The sequence below is a fragment of the Silurus aristotelis genome, assembly GCF_946808225.1.
Source record: "Silurus aristotelis genome assembly, chromosome: 2".
NCBI lineage: Eukaryota > Metazoa > Chordata > Actinopteri > Siluriformes > Siluridae > Silurus > Silurus aristotelis.
The window spans coordinates 6,908,050-6,927,841 of NC_139575.1; the positions used below are offsets into that span (position 1 = coordinate 6,908,050).

The 19,792-nt window shown below is 37.3% G+C and overlaps 1 protein-coding gene across 1 annotated transcript in view; it reads left to right on the forward strand.

The window, feature by feature from the left end:
• Window positions 1-18,268, forward strand: part of pcdh9 (protocadherin 9) — a 271,137-nt gene extending 252,869 nt beyond the window's left edge. Inside the window, exons 4-5 of the mRNA XM_083565892.1 lie at window positions 11,562-11,748; window positions 15,805-18,268. Coding sequence (XP_083422018.1) covers window positions 11,562-11,748; window positions 15,805-16,133 — 516 coding nt within the window. The 3' untranslated portion in view covers window positions 16,134-18,268. The remainder of the gene's footprint in view (window positions 1-11,561; window positions 11,749-15,804) is intronic.
• The last annotated feature ends 1,524 nt before the right edge of the window (window positions 18,269-19,792 follow it).

Here is a 19,792-nt window from a genome sequence, read left to right on the forward strand (position 1 = left end):
TGTCTTTTTTTTTTTTTTTTCTTCTTCTTCTTCTTCTTCTTCTTTCAACTGCTCCTGTTAGTTGTCGCCACAGCGGAAAATCAGTCTCCATACCCCCCTGTCCTCTACATCTGCCTCTTTCAATCCAACTACCTGCATGTCTTTCCTCACCACATTTATAAACCTCCTTTTTGGCCTTTCTCTTTTCCTTCATCCAGGTGGCTTCATCCTCAGCATTCTCCTACTGATGTACCCCATGCCCCTCCTCTGCACATGTCCAGACCATCTCAATCCTGCCTCAACGCACCTTGTCTCCAAAACATTCTACATGCGCTGTCCCTCTAATAAACTAATTTCTAATCTTGTCCATCGTCGTCACTCCCAACGAAAACCTCATCTTCAGCTCTGCTACCTCCAGCTCCACCTCCTGTCTTTTACTCAATGCCACTGTCTTTAAACCATACAACATCTCAGGTCACACCACAGTCCTATACACTTTCCCTTTCACTCTCACAGATACTCTTCTATCACAAATCTCTCCTGCTATCACTCTTCTCCACCCACTCCACCCTGCCTGCACTCTTTTCTTTACTTCTCTAACACACTCTCCATTATGTTGAATTGTTGACCCCAGGTACTTAAACTCATCCTAGTTCACCACCTCTTCTCCCTGCAACCGCACCCCTCCACTGCCCTCCCTCTCATTCACACACATGTACCCTGTCTTACTCCTACTGAATTTAATTCCCCTTCTCTTCAGCACCTACCTCTAATAAACTCGTTTCTAATCCTGTCCATCGTCGTCACTCCCAACAAAAACCTCAACATCTTCAGCTCTGCTACCTCCAGCTCTACCACCTGTCTTTTACTCAATGCCACTGTCTCTAAACCATACAACATCTCAGGTCTCACCACAGTCCTATAAACTTTCCCTTTCACTCTCGCAAATACTCTTCTATCACAAATCTCTCCTGCTATCACTCTTCTCCACCCACTCCACCCTGCCTGCACTCTTTTCTTTACTTCTCTAACACACTCTCCATTACTTTGCACTGTTGACCCCAGGTACCTAATCTCCTCCACCTTCTCCACCTCTTCTCCCTGCAACCGCACCGTTCCACTGCCCTCCCTCTCGTTTACACACGTACTTCAGGTTGCATCTCTTGCATTGGATTAAGTCCACCTGTGTGCACCTTCCTCCATTTCTCCTTCTTTTTAAAATACGTATTTACCACTGCCATTTTCATCCTTTTAGCAATATCTACCACCATCTGCCCTTCCACATTCCTCTCCTTTAAGCCAATCGTACCCATCACCTCCTCATTATCCCTGTTCCCTTTACCAACATGCCTAATGACGTCTGCCCCAATCACTAATCATTCATTACTAGGTTCACTCTCCACCACTTCATCTAACTCACATGTGTATATCAATGCATACTGTATACACTCCATTTGATTCAGCAACTCCATTGCTTTAGTTCAGCTTCTTCTATATTTGCATCGTTTTGAGAATAATATCTCTGTTGTCAAGCATAGTGGAAAGGCATTTATAAACTGGGTGATTTGGCAACATTGAGGGGGAAAATAATTCAAAACATGAACCCAAAAACTGGGCTAGCAGAAAATCTGCACAAAATCTTATACTGGAACCAGAGGTGGCAAAAGTACACACATCCATTACCTAAGTAGAAGTACAGATACTCATGTTTTAAAATACTCGGGTAAAAGTGGAAGTACTGATTATACCTTTTTACTTAAGTGAAAGTAAAGAAGTCTTGACTCTGACATGTACTTAAGTAAAAAGTAGTTATTACTTCTACCTGTTTTAGCTGTTAACTGGACCTCACATCATATTAATATTTGACAGACAGACAGACAGACAGACAGACAGACAGACAGACAGACAGACAGACAGACAGACAGACAGAACATTGTTATTGCATAGTACAGACAGACAGACAGACAGACAGACAGATAGATAGATAGATAGATAGATAGATAGATAGATAGATAGATAGATAGATAGATCGATAGATCGATAGATCGATAGATCGATCATTGTTATTGCATAGTACAGGTACACAGCAACGAAATGCAGTTTGGCATTTACCAGAAGTGCAAAAAGTAGCAATCGTGCAAATAGTGCAGATAAATATGTATCATATTTACAGCATGTGATATATATGTGAGCATATGTACAGTGATTAAATATAAAGGCTATAGCAGTGTAGAGACGTGTGGACATCATTAAGAGCCTTTGCTATGTTTCCACACGGACAGTTAATGAGGTGAAACCGGAGAAAGTGCACCTCTTCAAGTCAAGAAGCTTTTATATATATATATATAATCATAGAGATTTTACAGATTTGAATGATGTATTGTTTTTATCTGTACGATCTATAAAGACGGTAATTTAAACCACAAAACGCCACCCAGAGGATTAATTGTGTAAAACATGGCGGATTTGGTGTTTGATTTGAGACTTTGTGCCAAAATAAAACAAAAGTTTACTGATTAAAAAATTTTTTATCTGGAGTTTATTTATTTATTTTATATCTAAGTAAAGAAGGGACGTCGTGAATAAGTGTATGTTTTGCTGGAGGTTTTAATTTCACCTCTTTTATATTTAGTTATTTATTTATGCATTTATACTTTTTTATAAAAATGTATAAACATTAATGTAAAAACAGTAATGCGCACTGAATTGATAGCGTGTTAATAACATTTAGTGCCGTTTACAAAAATTTTTTTTTGACAGCCAAATATATATATATATATATATATATATATATATATATATATATATATATATATATATATATATATATATATATATATATTAATACAAAACAAATTAAAAATGTAGTTACCTGATGAATGTATCCAGGCTGAAGATCCACATATAGAACACACGCAGAGAAAAGATTATGATGATCATGAATGTGTCTGTTCTCAGTCATGTTCTCATCACTGACTCCCTCTGTCTCATCCACGTGAACCCCAAACTTCTTACTGCCTTCTGCCCTGCTGACTTTATACACCAGTGGATTGAAAAAGACGCGCAGTAACAGGAAATCGGTTGTTCGGCTGAAATCGGAGCGCAGTGAAAATAAAAAATATATTTATTTCACCAAATCAGTGGATTAAAACTAAAGTAACGAGCCGGTTTTGAAAGTGTAAGAAGTAAAAAGTACAGATATTTGTGTAAAAATGTAATGAGTAAAAGTAAAAAGTTGCAATACTGATACCAGAAAAATCTACTTAAGTACAGTAACGAAGTATTTGTACTCCGTTACTTTCCACCTCTGACTGGAACAAATGTTCACCTTCAACAAAACAACAAACCCAAGCATACGACCAAAACTACAATAGTGTGGTTGAACACCAAGAACCGTATTGTGTTAGAATCTCAACTCTCAATGTTATTGAAACTCTGTTGGAAGATTTATGTTTTTATGGCAAAGCATCAGAAACTTTTCAATAAAGAATGGGTTAAGTATCAAGATCCAGATGTGCAGAGCTGATAGAGCCAGAGCCCAGAAGAATTTATGAGCAGCCAAAATGGTTACTAAGTATAGACCTATGGGATTGATACACGAACAAGCACCAAATTTCTGCTTTTTATTTAATTATCTTCTGAATTCAAATTTTTCAATATTGAAAGCTAAACCATCAAATGCATTCCAATTTCAGGTTAAAGGATTTAAGGTGGTTGAAGATATTTACAAGGCACTGTATTCCTTATAGTCATGAGTCCAATTATCATCCACTTTCCAATATGATCCGCTGACAGTCCCAACCACCAGCCAGCTCTAGCTTACCAGATAACGCCTAGCAAGCTAGCAAAAGCTAGCACATGCTTCCTCCACGATACTTGAAGCCATTCAACCCAACCATATTTTTCAAACTGCTGCTCATAGTCCATTAATAGATGGGTTGCGGGTGGGATTTTAGGGGTCAGTACTAATTGTACAAGGCAACAGATGGCTCTCAATGTGAAATGGACAAAAAATGCTCCGTAGTGTGAACTAGCCATGGTAAAGCATGGAAATTCAACTCAGCTTTGGGAAATGAGTGTTTTTCTCTTGCTGCGTTAGTCAGTGGAGGTGTTTATGAGGATGTTAACTAGGTGCCCCTGATGAGTGAAGGATTAAAAGTGTAAGATTATGCATGCTTATTCACAGTGAAATAGAGCTGCATGCTAACACTTGCAGCACCACTGAGTCCTAATACAACTGTAATCTTTAGAAAAAAAAATAGCTACATTAAAAAAAAAACAGCTTACAAACACGCAAAACCGACATCGTATATTACAGAACCAATGAGGGATTTGAAACAGAAAATGTTTTCTATCCGTTTCTATGGACCAGCTCTGCAGGGAGCAATTTTTTTCTTCTTCAGCCCCCGGAGTTTAAGGAAATGGCACTCTGAAAGCCATGTGTGGGATAAATAAATTAAAGCAAACCGTTTCTGGAGATGTGTTTTGGCAATAAGGGGAAATATCCACAGCTTGGCTTTTTAAGCAACACTTACAGCACCATTGAAATGATGTTTGAGATGCGTTTAAGCTCCATTCAGCCCGTGACTCTGAGCTAAAGCGTATTAGTGTGAATGCTTTGACATTTGTGACTAGCGCCATGATGAAGTCTGGCTCCTTAACATTCAAAGCTTTCAAAGTCGGCGAGGCTTGTAAATAAGCACTTGAATTTCTCTATAGAAGAAATGAACATCGTTTAATCTCAAACTTCACAGAGCCGGATTTGGCAAAGGCGTCATCCCTTTTTCTTTATCTGTACACTCTTTCAATTGGACTGTGTTTCACCAAAGTTAGTTTTTTTTGGAGATACAGTGTGAAAACAGGTCCAAAGTTTTGGCACATTCAGTTGTGTTTGATTACGGTTATTGTTTAAACATCTCCCATGTGTCTCCAAAACTGGAGAACCAACCACAGTGCTGTTGAATTTTCCAATCAGATTGGTCTGAAAGTGATTTACTTACAAGAGACAGCTTGGTAGAAAGTTGGGGTCAGAGTGCAGCGTCATTCATGTTGCAGCACCTCTGAAGTGGACAGCGTTAACTCAATAACCACCACTACTCCTATAGTAGCTATGAATCAATAAGAGAAACCAAAGGTTTTTGACCATTTCGACTTTATTTGGTTTTTCCCATTCACACCTAATAGGTGTACAATATAAGTACTGCATTTTCCAATCGAGCTGACACGTTTCCAAACAGCTGTTCAGATGCAAACAGTCGCAAACTATTGTCACCCTGATTAACGGGCACAAATAAATGTCACACACTAACTTTTTGTGTTTGCTTTATAACAACTAAAGATAACTAGAGAAAGATAAAATGTACACAATATCATTCTGTGATTCATAAAACAAATAATTATTGCCCAATTGTTTGGGAAAAGAGAAGGAAAACACTCTGTGAGGTGCCGTTATTGAAAAATAATCAACTTTGAGAAGCCTAACTCTGTGTTGTGCAGGGTAAGTATTTCGCTCGGTAGTAATGAGGCTCATATGGCACTGATTACACCTGGAATTATGCTAATACTGCTGTGAATAACATTCAAACACACACCGGTACATATGTAAACATGTCTGCAGACACTGAGTCATAATACAGATTACTTCCATCTGAAGTGCTTTAAGGTTTGATTACTGTTAGACAAATCCTTCGAAATCCATTCAAATAGAAGCAGCAGGAGCTGTAAAATCTTCCCAGGCTTTAAAAAACTGCATTTGGACGCAATTTCCTTCAAAGTCGACACAGAATCGTATCAGCTCGCTAACTCGTTAGCAGTTTCCCTTTTCCTGCCCCACTAAAGCAAACATCAGTCTGTTTGGTGAGTATTAGCGTCATGGTGGAGAGGCAAAATTGAGGCCTAGTAAAATATATTTATACAACAAAAACACATTTCCTATAAAGTTTTTTTCTTCACACTTTGTACTGAGATTTGCTACATCACTAATGCTGTTGTCATTTAATAAAATGAGTCAGAGAAGTGAGATCCAACCTAAACACAGAGTTTAAGCAAAGCCTAAATAAACTGGATCAGAAAAGTTCTATGTAAATAATCGCATGTAATTTACACATGATGTCCAGGCACACAATTTAATAGAATGCCTTTTGAGATGGAAGAATTCAGTTTTCCCTTTACATGAACTGGAAGACCCAAACCTGTTCCAGCATGACAATACTCCTGTGCACAAAGCCGGCTCCATTAGGATCTACTTAACATGGTTTGGAGAGCAAGATCTTGAAACCTTCTTGCAACCCTTTTGACAAGTTCTGGGATGATCTGAATTTGACCCCAGGCCACCTCACCTACACACACATACACATTTTATATATATATAATGTGTATGTGAGACTCTATATATATATATATATATATATATATATATATATATATATATATATATATATATATATATATATATATATATATACAGTGAGGAAAATAAGTATTTGAACACCCTGCTATTTTGCAAGTTCTCCCACTTAGAAATCATGGAGGGGTCTGAAATTTTCATCGTAGGTGCATGTCCACTGTGAGAGACATAATCTAAAAAAAAAAAAAAAAATCCAGAAATCACAATGAATGATTTTTTTAACTATTTATTTGTATGATACAGCTGCAAATAAGTATTTGAACACCTGAGAAAGTCAATGTTAATATTTGGTACAGTAGCCTTTGTTTGCAATTACAGAGGTCAAACGTTTCCTGTAGTTTTTCACCAGGTTTGCACACACTGCAGGAGGGATTTTGGCCCACTCCTCCACACAGTCAGGTTTCTGGCCTGTCGCTGAGAGACACAGAGTTTGAGCTCCCTCCAAAGATTCTCTATTGGGTTTAGGTCTGGAGACTGTCTCGGCCACGCCAGAACCTTGATATGCTTCTTACAGAGCCACTCCTTGGTTATCCTGGCTGTGTGCTTCGGGTCATTGTCATGTTGGAAGACCCAGCCTCGACCCATCTTCAATGCTCTAACTGAGGGAAGGAGGTTGTTCCCCAAAATCTTGCAATACATGGCCCCGGTCATCCTCTCCTTAATACAGTGCAGTCGCCCTGTCCCATGTGCAGAAAAACACCCCCAAAGCATGATGCTACCACCCCCATGCTTCACAGTAGGGATGGCGTTCTTGGGATGGTACTCATCATTCTTCTTCCTCCAAACACGTTTAGTGGAATTATGACCCAAAAGTTCTATTTTGGTCTCATCTGACCACATGACTTTCTCCCATGACTCCTCTGGATCATCCAAATGGTCATTGGCAAGTTTTTAAGATGTGCCTGGACATGTGCTGGTTTAAGCAGGGGAACCTTCAGTGCCATGCATGATTTCAAACCATGATGTCTTAGTGTATTAAAAACAGTAACCTTGGAAACGGTGGTCCCAGCTCTTTTCAGGTCATTGACCAGCTTCTCCCGTGTAGTTCTGGGCTGATTTCTCACCTTCCTTAGGATCATTGAGACCCCACGAGATGAGATCTTGCATGGAGCCCCGGTCCGAGGGAGATTGACAGTCATGTTTAGCTTCTTCCATTTTCTAATGATTGCTCCAACAGTGGACCTTTTTTCTCCAAGCTGCTTGGCAATTTCCCCGTAGCCCTTTCCAGCCTTGTGGAGGTGTACAATTTCGTCTCTAGTGTCTTTGGACAGCTCTTTGGTCTTGGCCATGTTAGTAGTTGGATTCTTACTGATTGTATGGGGTGGACAGGTGTCTTTATGCAGCTAACGACCTCAAACAGGTGCATCTAATTTAGGATAATAAATGTAGTGGAGGTGGACATTTTAAAGGCAGACTAACAGGTCTTTGAGGGTCAGAATTCTAGCTAATAGACAGGTGTTCAAATACTTATTTGCAGCTGTATCATACAAATAAATAGTTTCAAAATCATACATTGTGATTTCTGGATTTTCTTTTTTAGATTATGTCTCTCACAGTGGACATGCACCTACGATGACAATTTCAGACCCCTCCATGATTTCTAAATGGGAGAACTTGCAAAATAGCCGGGTGTTCAAATACTTATTTTCCTCACTGTATATATTTTTTGTTTCTTTTACTTGTGATTTATTTATCTTCACATATCATTTGTATCAGTTACATTTCTATTCATGTCATTTTTCTTATATTCAAAACTACTAATTCTAGTTTCACATGTGATTTGTACATGATTTAATTTGTAATTACATTCTGTATTTTCATGATTTATTTTTGTTTATTTACGTTTTTATGACCCCCCCCCCCCCGCCCCCCCAACCACACACAAACAATTTAGAGAATTCATACATTTCCACATATGTTTTTTTTTACATTATTACTTTTTTTTTCTCACAACTTTTATACAATATCTTTTAAATATTTGAAAAATATGTAAAAAAAAAATAATGATTATTTATCTTCACATGTTTGATTTTTACATATGAGTTGAATCTAATTACTTTAATATGAATTATATCAATGTTTTGCAGAGGTAGTGTTCTAGTAAAAATAATATTTTTTGTATGATATAATGCTTATATATTTATATCACTGCAAAATTGCTAATGTGTGTATGTGTGTGTATGTGTTTGTGCGTGTACGCGTGTGCGAATGAGTCATTGAAGTCTGTTTGAAACATGGTGTCACACACTCTGACTTCTGCTTCTCCTTTTGCACTAATTGAAAGTCACTTGCATTCTGGAACCGAGTCGTTTGCATGGAGATGAGATGAGCTGACCTTTGCTTTTGATCATAATTACAGAGGAGATCGTGTCAAAAAATAAAATTCAGTGACACAGGAATGATAGAAAAAATGTCATGAATGAAATGGATCAGAAAAAGCGCTCGGGCTCATAACAAACCCTTTTGATTTCGCTTTCCTTGAGCAAAGTATTGCATTTTTTTTTATTTCTCGTTACATTTGTATAAATTTAAAATGTAACTGTCTTTTGTAATTCCTCACACACTTACTACTGAAAGAAAGGAATTAATTATGCGATGACATTCTGTATGTAAAGAGTAAAACACTTAGTGATGCGTTCTTATGGAAATGTAATTATTTTTACACACCAACCATCAAATGAAAGTGGTGACACAGTGGTTAGAACATTAGCTCAGGAGGTCTTGAGTTAAAATCCCAGCACCATTCAGCTTCTATAGCTGGGCTCTTAAGCAAGACCTTATCTTTACTACAATTATAATTGCAAGTCACTGTAGATAAGATATTCCTTTTAGACCACACAAACTTACAAAGTGCTGTACAAATTTTACATTCATTAATGAACAGCATGTACTTATTATCCATTTATTATTACATTTGGTAGCTTAGCTGTTACGACATTATACTGCTTATCTGAAGGTTGTGAGTTCAAATCTCAGCACCACCAAAATTTCACTTAACTTCTTATTTGGAAAACTAAGTGTACTTGTAAATGATACAGTTGTTGTTCACTTTGGATAAGGGCGTCTGCCAAATGCCATGATTGCAAATGCAAACAGGGTAAAAAACATGCAATTAGTAGGTTCTTTCTATCCTTCAAAAATGGTCATTTAATAAAAGTTTATCACACTAGAGAAGCTGTGTAAGAAGACCGTCAGAATCAGCAACATAGATTAAGCAGAACTGGGCATTTGACAATATGGAAAAATAAGTGAGGCGAGAATGAGAAACGAGAAATCAATACAAGATTTAATTTAAAATAAAAGGTAAATGAGAAGCATGAAACAATGAACAATACACACTGAACTGAATGAATTACTTGACACCAACAACACACACAGGAGTAAATATACATGAACGAATCAAACCAGGAAGTGAGAACAGCTGACATGAAGACATGAAATAATGACAAAAGTGGTGGGGATGTTACATGAATCCAAATCAAGCACATGGCTATGAATGTAGAAGTGAATGGAAGGCAACAAACAGATCGAGAAAAGGGCGAATCTCTGACACCTTTAAACTGTTCTCTCACTATCCGCTCACAGCTTTCTTTCAGACTAAAGAGAAGCAGTCAAGTTTGAACCTCCCTGTCCTGATGATGTGGGAAAACTTAGAAAAGTTACAGCTTTGCCTCTTTCCCATTACCACTGGAGACTCCTTTCAGAATTATTGCATAAACATCTCTGTACAGATGTTTGTGTGGCTCCAGTGGAAATAATAATGTATTTGAATGAGTGCTTTAACTGCAGCTACTGTTGTACCAAACACACACACACACACACACACACACACACACACACACTGGATGTCCAGACTATTTTTCGACTGTTTGTAATTGAATTTGCAATGTCTGGGTCTCATCTGAATTCAGGATGATTTATTACACTAAAGGAAACAAGAAGGAGTAGAAAAGCTTTACAGTGTTAAAAAATCTTACCGTTTTTCTTTGAGTTAAAAGTTCTGTTAGAAATTCAGTTTAGGGCTCTATATAGACCATGTCAGAGGACAACTGGAAATTGAAGTGAACAGTTGATAAGCAACAGTGTTGCAACTATAATGATGGACATTGGATATCACCCAATAATACAGGTACATAACAACAAAATGCAGTTTAGCATTTTGTCAGAAATGCAAAAAGGAACAATTTAGCACATTTACAAGTGCAGATAAATTAGCAAATATATGCTGTGTACCTGTAATATGCAATATCTATCTATCTATCTATCTATCTATCTATCTATCTATCTATCTATCTATCTATCTATCTATCTATCTATCTATCTATCTATCTATCTATCTATCTATCTATCTATCTCAGTCAATCAGTCAATCAATTTGTAGATACCTGACCATAAGATTGTGCTTTTTGATTTCACATTTAGTCCCGTATCCTGTTAAAAACTCCACTCTTCTGTCTCTTCTGTGTCTCCTACTTCTAATGATGGGAAAATATAATTCATCGAAAAAAGTAGAAAAAAGATACAATTGTGTGCCTCGAAATATTTTTTCTATCATTCTGTTTATTGATTGGTTTTGATCAGTCTTTTCTAATTAAACAGATCTCTTTATTCCATAGAAACTCTGCTTTGTTGCGTATGAGTTTGTATTCCAAGTGACTTTTACAAGAATAATACTGTTACTAAACATACAGAGTTTTGGTTTGTCAGTTACATTGCTGACACCATCACGTCACCCCATATAAACAGTGTCAGCAGTGTACGCTTCCTTTCTCAGGTAGTTTTGTATTCTCGCTATAAGTGTATGATAACACTGAAAGAACTGATTACGCCAGACGCAGTTATGAGAAAAAAAGCAGCTGTGTGTGTGTTTTTTTTTTTCCATGTTTTCTTCACAGCATTGACAAACTCAAAAGATAAAACTATGAAATAAGTAAAGGCACACAGGCTAAGTGAAACCCTCTTGGCTTCTGACAGGCACTGATTTATTTCCTGGCTCTCAAGACACTGTATGATATACATTTACGCACTGTTTACACATTTTTTTGTGACTCCTTGTCCTATTCAAAACAAGAACTGTGTGTAGATTTTTTTTTTTCTTTATTTATGTGAACAAAATTTTTTTAATATTTGATAGATTGCTCTAATGCAGGTGTGTCTCATGTCTTTGCCCTTACAGTCTCAGCGGCGCGTGACCTTCCACCTTCCCGATGGCTCTCAGGAGAGTTGCAGTGACAGCGGTTTGGGCGAGCCTGAGTCTGTAGGGGGTGGGGCTTTGCTTTCCAAGCCCCTCCCACTGGCACAGGAGGAGTTCTATGAGCAAGACAAAAGAACTGAGGCAGATGGAAACTCTGATCCTAACTCGGGTGAGTCCCAAACCCAAACTGCATCAGATTTCAAAAACAAATATCACCTTTTTTTCTGCAGATCCATCAATGTGCAAGTCATTTTTCCAGAGTAAGTCAGATGATGTGATCTCTCTTTTCCTCTGAACTCATAAATATTCACAAGGATGGTCGTAGCTAAAGTACGGCTAGGAATATTTTACACAACAAAAGCCACGTGTACATTATTTGCCCAGCTTTCTGTAGGTCACTGCCTTGCTGAATGATTTTTATTCATGAAGGAATAAATCATTCACATCACATGCTTGTAAACATCATATAGAAAAGAAAATGGAAGAAAGAAGACTGCTTTTATTCCTTTCTTATTCGAAATTCCTTTCAATCAGGATGACTATAGTTGTAGTGTTGTTTTTGTGTTTTTTATGGCAAAATTTCAATGTGCTGACCTTTATGCCTACCTTGTGAAGGAGTTATTAAAAGTATTTATCGTTTTACTAAAATCTAATCTAGTATTTATAACTATATATTTTTTTATCTACACAGATTTTGTACATAGACTGCAGTCATTTTCCACCTTACCAATAGAAAAACTTTTCCATTTTTAGCCTTATGCACCCCTCACTCAAACCCAAATAAATTAGCTAAATAACCAATTTAGCTTATGCACAAATTCAATAACAACTCATATCTATTTAACTATTGAGACACAAACTTGTTACAGCATGACAATGCCTCTGCATATGAAGCCAGCTCCTTGCAGATATACTTTACATACAGTAGAAGCTATAGAGCTATAGAGCTCTGTCCTCAACTCTTTTAAACATCTTTGGGATGAATGTAAACACTGACTGCACCCTAGGCCTCCTCAGCTAACCTACATCAATAGCTGAATTTACCCATGTAACAGAATGAGCACAAATCTACACAATCCAGTATAACATTTTTCCAGAAAGTGGTTGTTATTCTTACAGCAAACTTATTTTTAACACACTTTGAGTATAAACAATCAACCAATCAAGAAATCTAAGAGAACCAAAACCTCACTCTATCACAGTATATGTGGTGTTTTATGGTATACATTAGTGTTTCTATAGTAACAGCTCATTCAGAGTGACTTGTTCAGTGGGCGATCTACATCAGTTACACCTAATAAAAGCCTACTACAAAGTTTTGTTGAAGACAAAGAAACTATTATTGACGTGTTGTTTTCTGAATAAACACAGAAGGAGTCTTCATAAGGAGGAAAGGATGTCGACTTTCTTTCGGCTTCTCCAATTAGGGGTCACTACAGCGGATCATCCGCATGTTTGATTTGGCACGTTTTTACGTTGGATGCCCTTCTAAACGCAACCCTCCCCATTTATCCGGGCTTGGGACCGGCACTAAGAGTGGCTGGGGTTGGTTCCCTGACCGGGGATTGAACCCGGGCCGCAGCGGTGAGAGCACCGCATCCTAACCACTAGACCACCAGGGGACATATTGTCATTGTTAACTGCTGAGGAAAAAATAGATGATTGATGAGATGAAGAATGGCAGGGTGTATGTGTATGGACTTTCCTCATATGTTTAGTATGAGCAACAGGTTTAGACTCATGTGTTTTTCCACCTTCGTTTTAAAAGTATTGAACGTATTCTCAGCGCTTTACTTTTACCACATTTTGTTACTGTTATTGTGCCTTTTTCCAAAATGGAGAATAATTATTTTCCTCAACATTCTACAAACAATAGCCCATAATGACAATATGAAAGAAGTTGTTTGAAATATATTTATAAAAATATAAAATGGAAAAGATTGAGTACATGTACATCCTGTTTCCACTGATTATTCTTAAGGTTTATATAACTTGCCTGGAGTCCTGTGGTAAATTCAGTTGGTTGGACATGATTTAGAAAGGCACATGCCTGTCTATATGAGCTCCCACAGATAACAGTGCATGTCAGAGCACAAACCAAGCCATAAAGACAAAGGAATTGTCTGTAGACCTCAAAGACAGGATTGGATCAAGGCACAGATCTGGGGAAGGGTACAGAAACATTTCTGCAGCATTGAAGGTCCCAATCAGAACAGTGGCCTCCATCATCCGTAAATTGAAGAAGTTTGGGACCACCAGGATTCCTAGAGCAGGCAGCCCAGCCAAACTTAGCGATCGGGAGAAGGGCATTCATCAGGGAGGTGACCAAGAACCTGATGGTCACTCTAAAAGAGCACCAGCATTTCTCTGTGGAGAGGAGAACCTTCCAGAAAAACAACCATCTCTGCAGCACTCCACCAATCAGGCCTTTATGGCCACTCTTTAGTAAATGGCAAATCACAGCCCGCCTGGAGTTTGCCAAAAGGCACCTTAAAGATTCTTAGACCATGAGAAACAAAGATTGAACCCTATGGCCTGAATGCCAATACCATCTCTACAGTGAAGCATGGTGATGGCAGCATCATGTTATAGGAATGTTTTTTTTGATCCAGAGAGACTAGTCAGGATCAAATGAAAGGTGAATGCAGCAAGAGACATCCTTGATAAAAAACCTGCTGCAGTTCACTCTGGACCTTAAACTGGGGTAACGGTTCATCTTCCAACAGGACAATGACCCTAAGCACACAGAAAAGAAAACAAAGGAGTGTCTGCGGGACGACTCTGTGGGATATGTTAAGCAGCAAGTGAACATTTTATCCTCAAAAAGTTGATGTGTTAGAAGCAGTAAAATGCGTAAGGTTTGACAAGGGCCAAATCGTGAAGGTTAGACGTCTGGATCAGAGCATCTCCAAAACTGCAGATCTTTGGGATATTCGTGGTTTGCAGTGGTCAGTATCCAGCAAAAGTGGACCAAAACAATATTAGATGATCAGTGGCCATAAAGTTATGCCTGGTCAGTGTAAAGTGTAGGTATAGCTTTGAACCAAGCCTAGATTTTGTGTGCATTACCCTGACCTTGCGTCTGCAGTGCAAACACTTCGGGAACGTTCTCTTCCTAACTCTCCATCACATTAAACTTGCATTATGCTTGACCTCTGTTGCTGTCTCTGCGACTGTTCTCGCCTGCCACGTCCCATGACACGTTCATATGTTCCTCTATGTTAAGCTCCTTTCGTTTATTAGTTCGTGTTCTAACCCTTTCTTTTCACAAGAGCAGCGAGTGAATGTGCATGAATTTTTCTTTCCCCTCTATAAAGCAATCCACTGTTAACTCTCTCTGCTTGCATTATTGCGTCGCCTCCTTCATACCTCGGCACAGAGGTGTGGGTCGTTGTGTTTAATTCCACCTGCACAGATCTCTCAGATGCTGTTGCTCTTATTTAAATGAGAAGCTCGAGCTCAGCCCTGGCTCTATAATCATATTCGTACCTGCAGTGTTGCAGGAAAGGCTGAGCAGAAAAAAAAAGGGGAACAGAGATAAGCGCCGAGTATCTAATGCAATTCGGAGGGATTGCTTAACTGAATATCAGCACTTGGGTGAAAAAGGGAGAGAGGATTTAAGTTTGTTTTCACCAACTTGCTTAACCTCAAAGTTCTAATATAAAACTGATGGTTGTTGCAGCTAGGCTTGAAGCAACATTTACATCAATAAAAAATGATTGAATTAATAAATACAATTAACAGCAACCCTATCATTTACTCTGAGCTCATCTTTGACCTTTGCTCTCTTCATGCCAACTCTATGCTTCATCACATAGGCGGCATAACACACTAAGAAAAATGTTCCACATAGATGAGCTCACAAAAGCCTATGATTTGCTGTGATTGCTTAGAATGGGATGGTTTACTCTTTTTTTTTTTTTTTCTTTTTGGATTTGATGGTGCAACAGATGATTCTTCCACATCAAAGTTTTACAGAGATGGCACATACTGTATCTGCAATATCATATTATCTTAAATATCAATACTTCTCTCTGTTCTCCTTTTTTTTCCTTCAATTCTGTTGCCTCTATCCCCTGTTTTGCGCGCCCATTTCTTTTCAAAATATGGAAGCCCCCCACCAAAAAAAATTACATTTTTAACCACTAAGCAACCACCTTCCCCCCCAAACCTGTTTGACTTTAAATTTGACATACAAACTAAAACGTTTTTGTTTTCTCAACAGATGGACTTTTAGGACCTAGGGGTTTAATGGAAGCCACAGAGATGTGCACACAGGAGTGTCTTGTACTCGGCCACTCGGATAACTGCTGGATGCCGCCCAAATCTCCCGCTTCATCCTACGGAGGCGGCCAAAATGAGTGGACGAAAGACAAACTGCTGAACGGTCATACACTGAACCGCGGCTGGAAGAGTAGCCACGAGCACTTCGGAGACAGGAAGCCTTTCGGCGTAGGAGGAGTCAGCAGTCACATAACCGACATCCCACTGGCCAGTTTGAAATCCTATCAGGCCTCATCTAGCTCTGAGAACCCAAAGGAGCAGCAGCTTTAAAAGCCTTTACACCATAACTGCTATTTTATGTCACTAAAAAACATTTCCTTTACATTTTTTTTCATTTTTTGTCCTTTTATTAGATGGATGCTAATGCCGTGTGATAGTACGCCGTACAGATTAGACAAAAAGTGCTTATTTACCGTTACTATGCGAAATCGAACTTTGCACGGAGATGTCTCGAGACTTTTGTTTTCTGAAGATTTGAAAAGAAAAAAAAAAAGTCTGGAATTTAATTTAATGCAAATTGTCATATATAAAAAAAAAAAAAAAAAAAAAAAAAAAAAAAAAAAAATGTGTATCGTCTTAGGATGGAGACTTCGAATGTTCGTAAGAGACAAAAAGACGTGGGACATTTCCAGTGTATACCAGTTTTAAACACAATAATATGGCTGACCAATATAAACCAATATCGTGACGTGGTTGTTTATTGAGCTGTTTTTTTTTGGGGGGGACTTTATTAATCGAAAAAAAAAACAAAAAAACAACAACAACGGAGAAAGCATTGTGCTAATACGCTGTTAGTGGAAACCTCGTTTTAGTCTCGTCATCGGTGGCGTGTCTGTAAATATAAATGAATACTAACCGATTTTATGTACTTGTAATGGTTTAGATTAACGGCCATGGCACTTGGCGTTCATTATTAATTTATTGGAAATCGATCCTAAAAAAAAAAAAAAAAAGAAATCCACTGATGTTTCGAATGTTCCCAACATTAACTTCCCCCTAATGTGGTGCGACTGAGAGCTGAAATGGCCTGACAACTAGCTAACAGACTCGTGTAACAATTCCCATTCAGCCGCTCTGTACCAGGTGGAGGAAATGGGAATATTAAACCCAAATCGAACCCTACTACCTTTAATTTCGCTGCAGGGGGAGATTCCAGCAAGGGGGAAATATTCAAGGGGAAGATGATGGGGCATTTAAAACAGAACTGGAACACAGCAAAAGGGGTAGTTTTAGTTTTTAGCTGGGAAATAAGCATTTATTTATTTCCTGTTTGTGTCTATATAGAACGATGACTGTATATTACACACACACCTACACAAAATGTACAAACATACACACAAACACTTCCTCCCACCATCGATACAAATAATTCTGTATGTAGAAGCAAAACCACATGACGTGACTCATACAATTTGCATTTACTTAACAACTATTTTTTCAAAACTATTTTCTATTATAATATTATTGTAATCACTCAGTTTATACTTACGGAAGTGGGAGAAAAAAAATCTAACTTGATGTCTTAAAAAGAACTACACAATGTTACAATTCAACAGCAATATATTTGTAAATGTTTTTCTTTAAATATTGGTCACTATTGTAATGCAAAATTCAAACTGTGCTTCAAATCCAAAATAGAACATACAGCCTTGAAAACGGATGATTCTTTTTTTTCTTTCCTTCTTACATCCCTTCTTATAGAGGATTGTTATTTTTCAGCCTGCAGAATTGTGTGTATTTTTGGGTTTCATGTGCTGTGCCTTTGTAAAAAGTAAAACAAAGACATAAAAAGTCAAATTGTAGTTAGGAATAATGTAAAAAAAGAAAAAAAAAGATAAATAATTTCAATTCAGTTTGAAAATATATTATTTTCCATATGCAAAAACATTCAACCTGAACACTACAGCAAAAAAAAAAAAAAAAAAAACAAAAAAAAAAAACAAGGACAATAACTACATACTCTTAAAAGCATGTTCCGAAAATTCAAGGATCGCTTTTCCTTTTGTTTTTATCAAATGAAATAATGAAAACATTTTTCTTTTTTCTAAGGCATGAACAGCACGTGAAATGAGAAACAGCTTTAACGAGACAAACTTATTTCTCATAGTGGGTTTTTTTGTATGTTTTTTTTAATTTAAATTTTAGTTCAGTTAATTTGTAGAGCGTTCATTTTGTACACACTGAATGTCGTGTTCATTTTGTACAGCACTTCCATATTTTATGTCCCAAAAAAAAAAAAAAAAAAAAAAAAAAAAAAAAAAAAAGAGCAAAGGGGATGGTGTGTATTGCTTTTGGGCCAGTGTGTGTGGTTAGGGGACGTGTGAAATTATAGTGATATTATTCTATTACTGCGTGTTGCCGCTCTACACGTATACAGCTACTGCAATAAATGGGTTACATTTGTGCACGCATGTGACTTGTGCAATTTATCAGCAGAATTTTCTTTTGCTTCACGCATTAAATTAAGTTTTTCTACTTATTTGGCTTCATTAGAAGTCGATTTCAGTTTGGTTACCCACCGGAGGAAAACATGGTTTTGCAATGCTGTTTTCCCACATAGTAGTATTACCTATAGATTAGATTAGATTAGATAATGTTAAGATAAACTTTGTCATTGTGCACAGTACAAGTACAGGGCCAATGAAATGCAGTTAGCAACTAACCAGAAGTGCATATAGCATGTGTATAAATAAATCTAATTGAAATATACAAATATACACGTATATACAATTAACAGATTTGGAAGTGCAAAGGTGCGATATATATTACAAATAATACTGCAAAAGGTGCAAATGTGAAGGTATTTGAAAAGTGACCATAACAATGCAAAGAGGCAAAATGAGGTAGAATGTTGTGCAGTAAGAGAATGTGCAGCAGTAGGCAGCAACAGTATTAGGCATCATGGAAAACAATGTATGTGTACAGTACGGAGACATGTTAATGTACAGTGCAGTCTTTTTAAATAGTGTTAAGCTGACTTAGATGTAGAGATAATCGTTTATTCAAAATCAGACAAACATAACTATACATTTAGCTTATAGACAAAAATATACAAAACTTGAAAGAGTTCAGTAGGCTGACAGCTGAGGGAAAGTAACTTTTCCTGAGTCTGTTGGTGTGAACATAAAGGTTCCAACCACAATCTCCCACATTGAAAAGGAAAAAAGTCCATGGAAAAGTCCATTGCTGGGGTGAGATTTGTCTTTGATAATGTTTCTCAGCTTTTGAAGACAGCATTTGTGGTGTGTTTTTGATTGAGGGTACACCAGTGATATGTTGGGCAGTTTTCGCGTTTTGTTCAAGTGGGAGCTCGGTAGTTAAGAATTTTAAATCCTGGTTGTGGGTTCAAATCCCAGCACTGCCAAACTGCCACTACTGGGTCCTTGAGCAAGGCTTTTGATACTCATCTTTTTCAGATTCTTGTAAAATGAATCAGGATGAGAATTAAATGTAAAGATTTGTTTTGCTTAGGTTTTTAATTTTCATTTTATATTTAAAGATTTTGAAAATAAAGATCATGAGCAAAAGGTTGCTTTTAATAGACCCCTTTTCAGTTAGTATATATTGTAACTTTTTTTGTGGGCAGAGCAGAAAAATGTCCTTGACCTCTTCATTAATGCTAGCTATTAAGTTTTGTTAGCTAGTTTTAATCAATGAATGGTCAAAATCTAATTTGATGTGACTATATAAGATTATTTAGTGTCCAGGACAAAACAAAAACAAAATAGATTTTTTTAAAGAATAAATAAAACATGAATTAAAGCCTATGGTATAATTTACTTAACCACATAAAAAAAGTATAATTTCACCTACCTTTTCAGATTTTTTATTAAATTAATTTTCATTTGTAAAGCAATTAACAATAAACATTGTCCCAAAGCAGCTTTACACAGATAACATTGTCATAAAGAATGAATTTTTGAAAATAT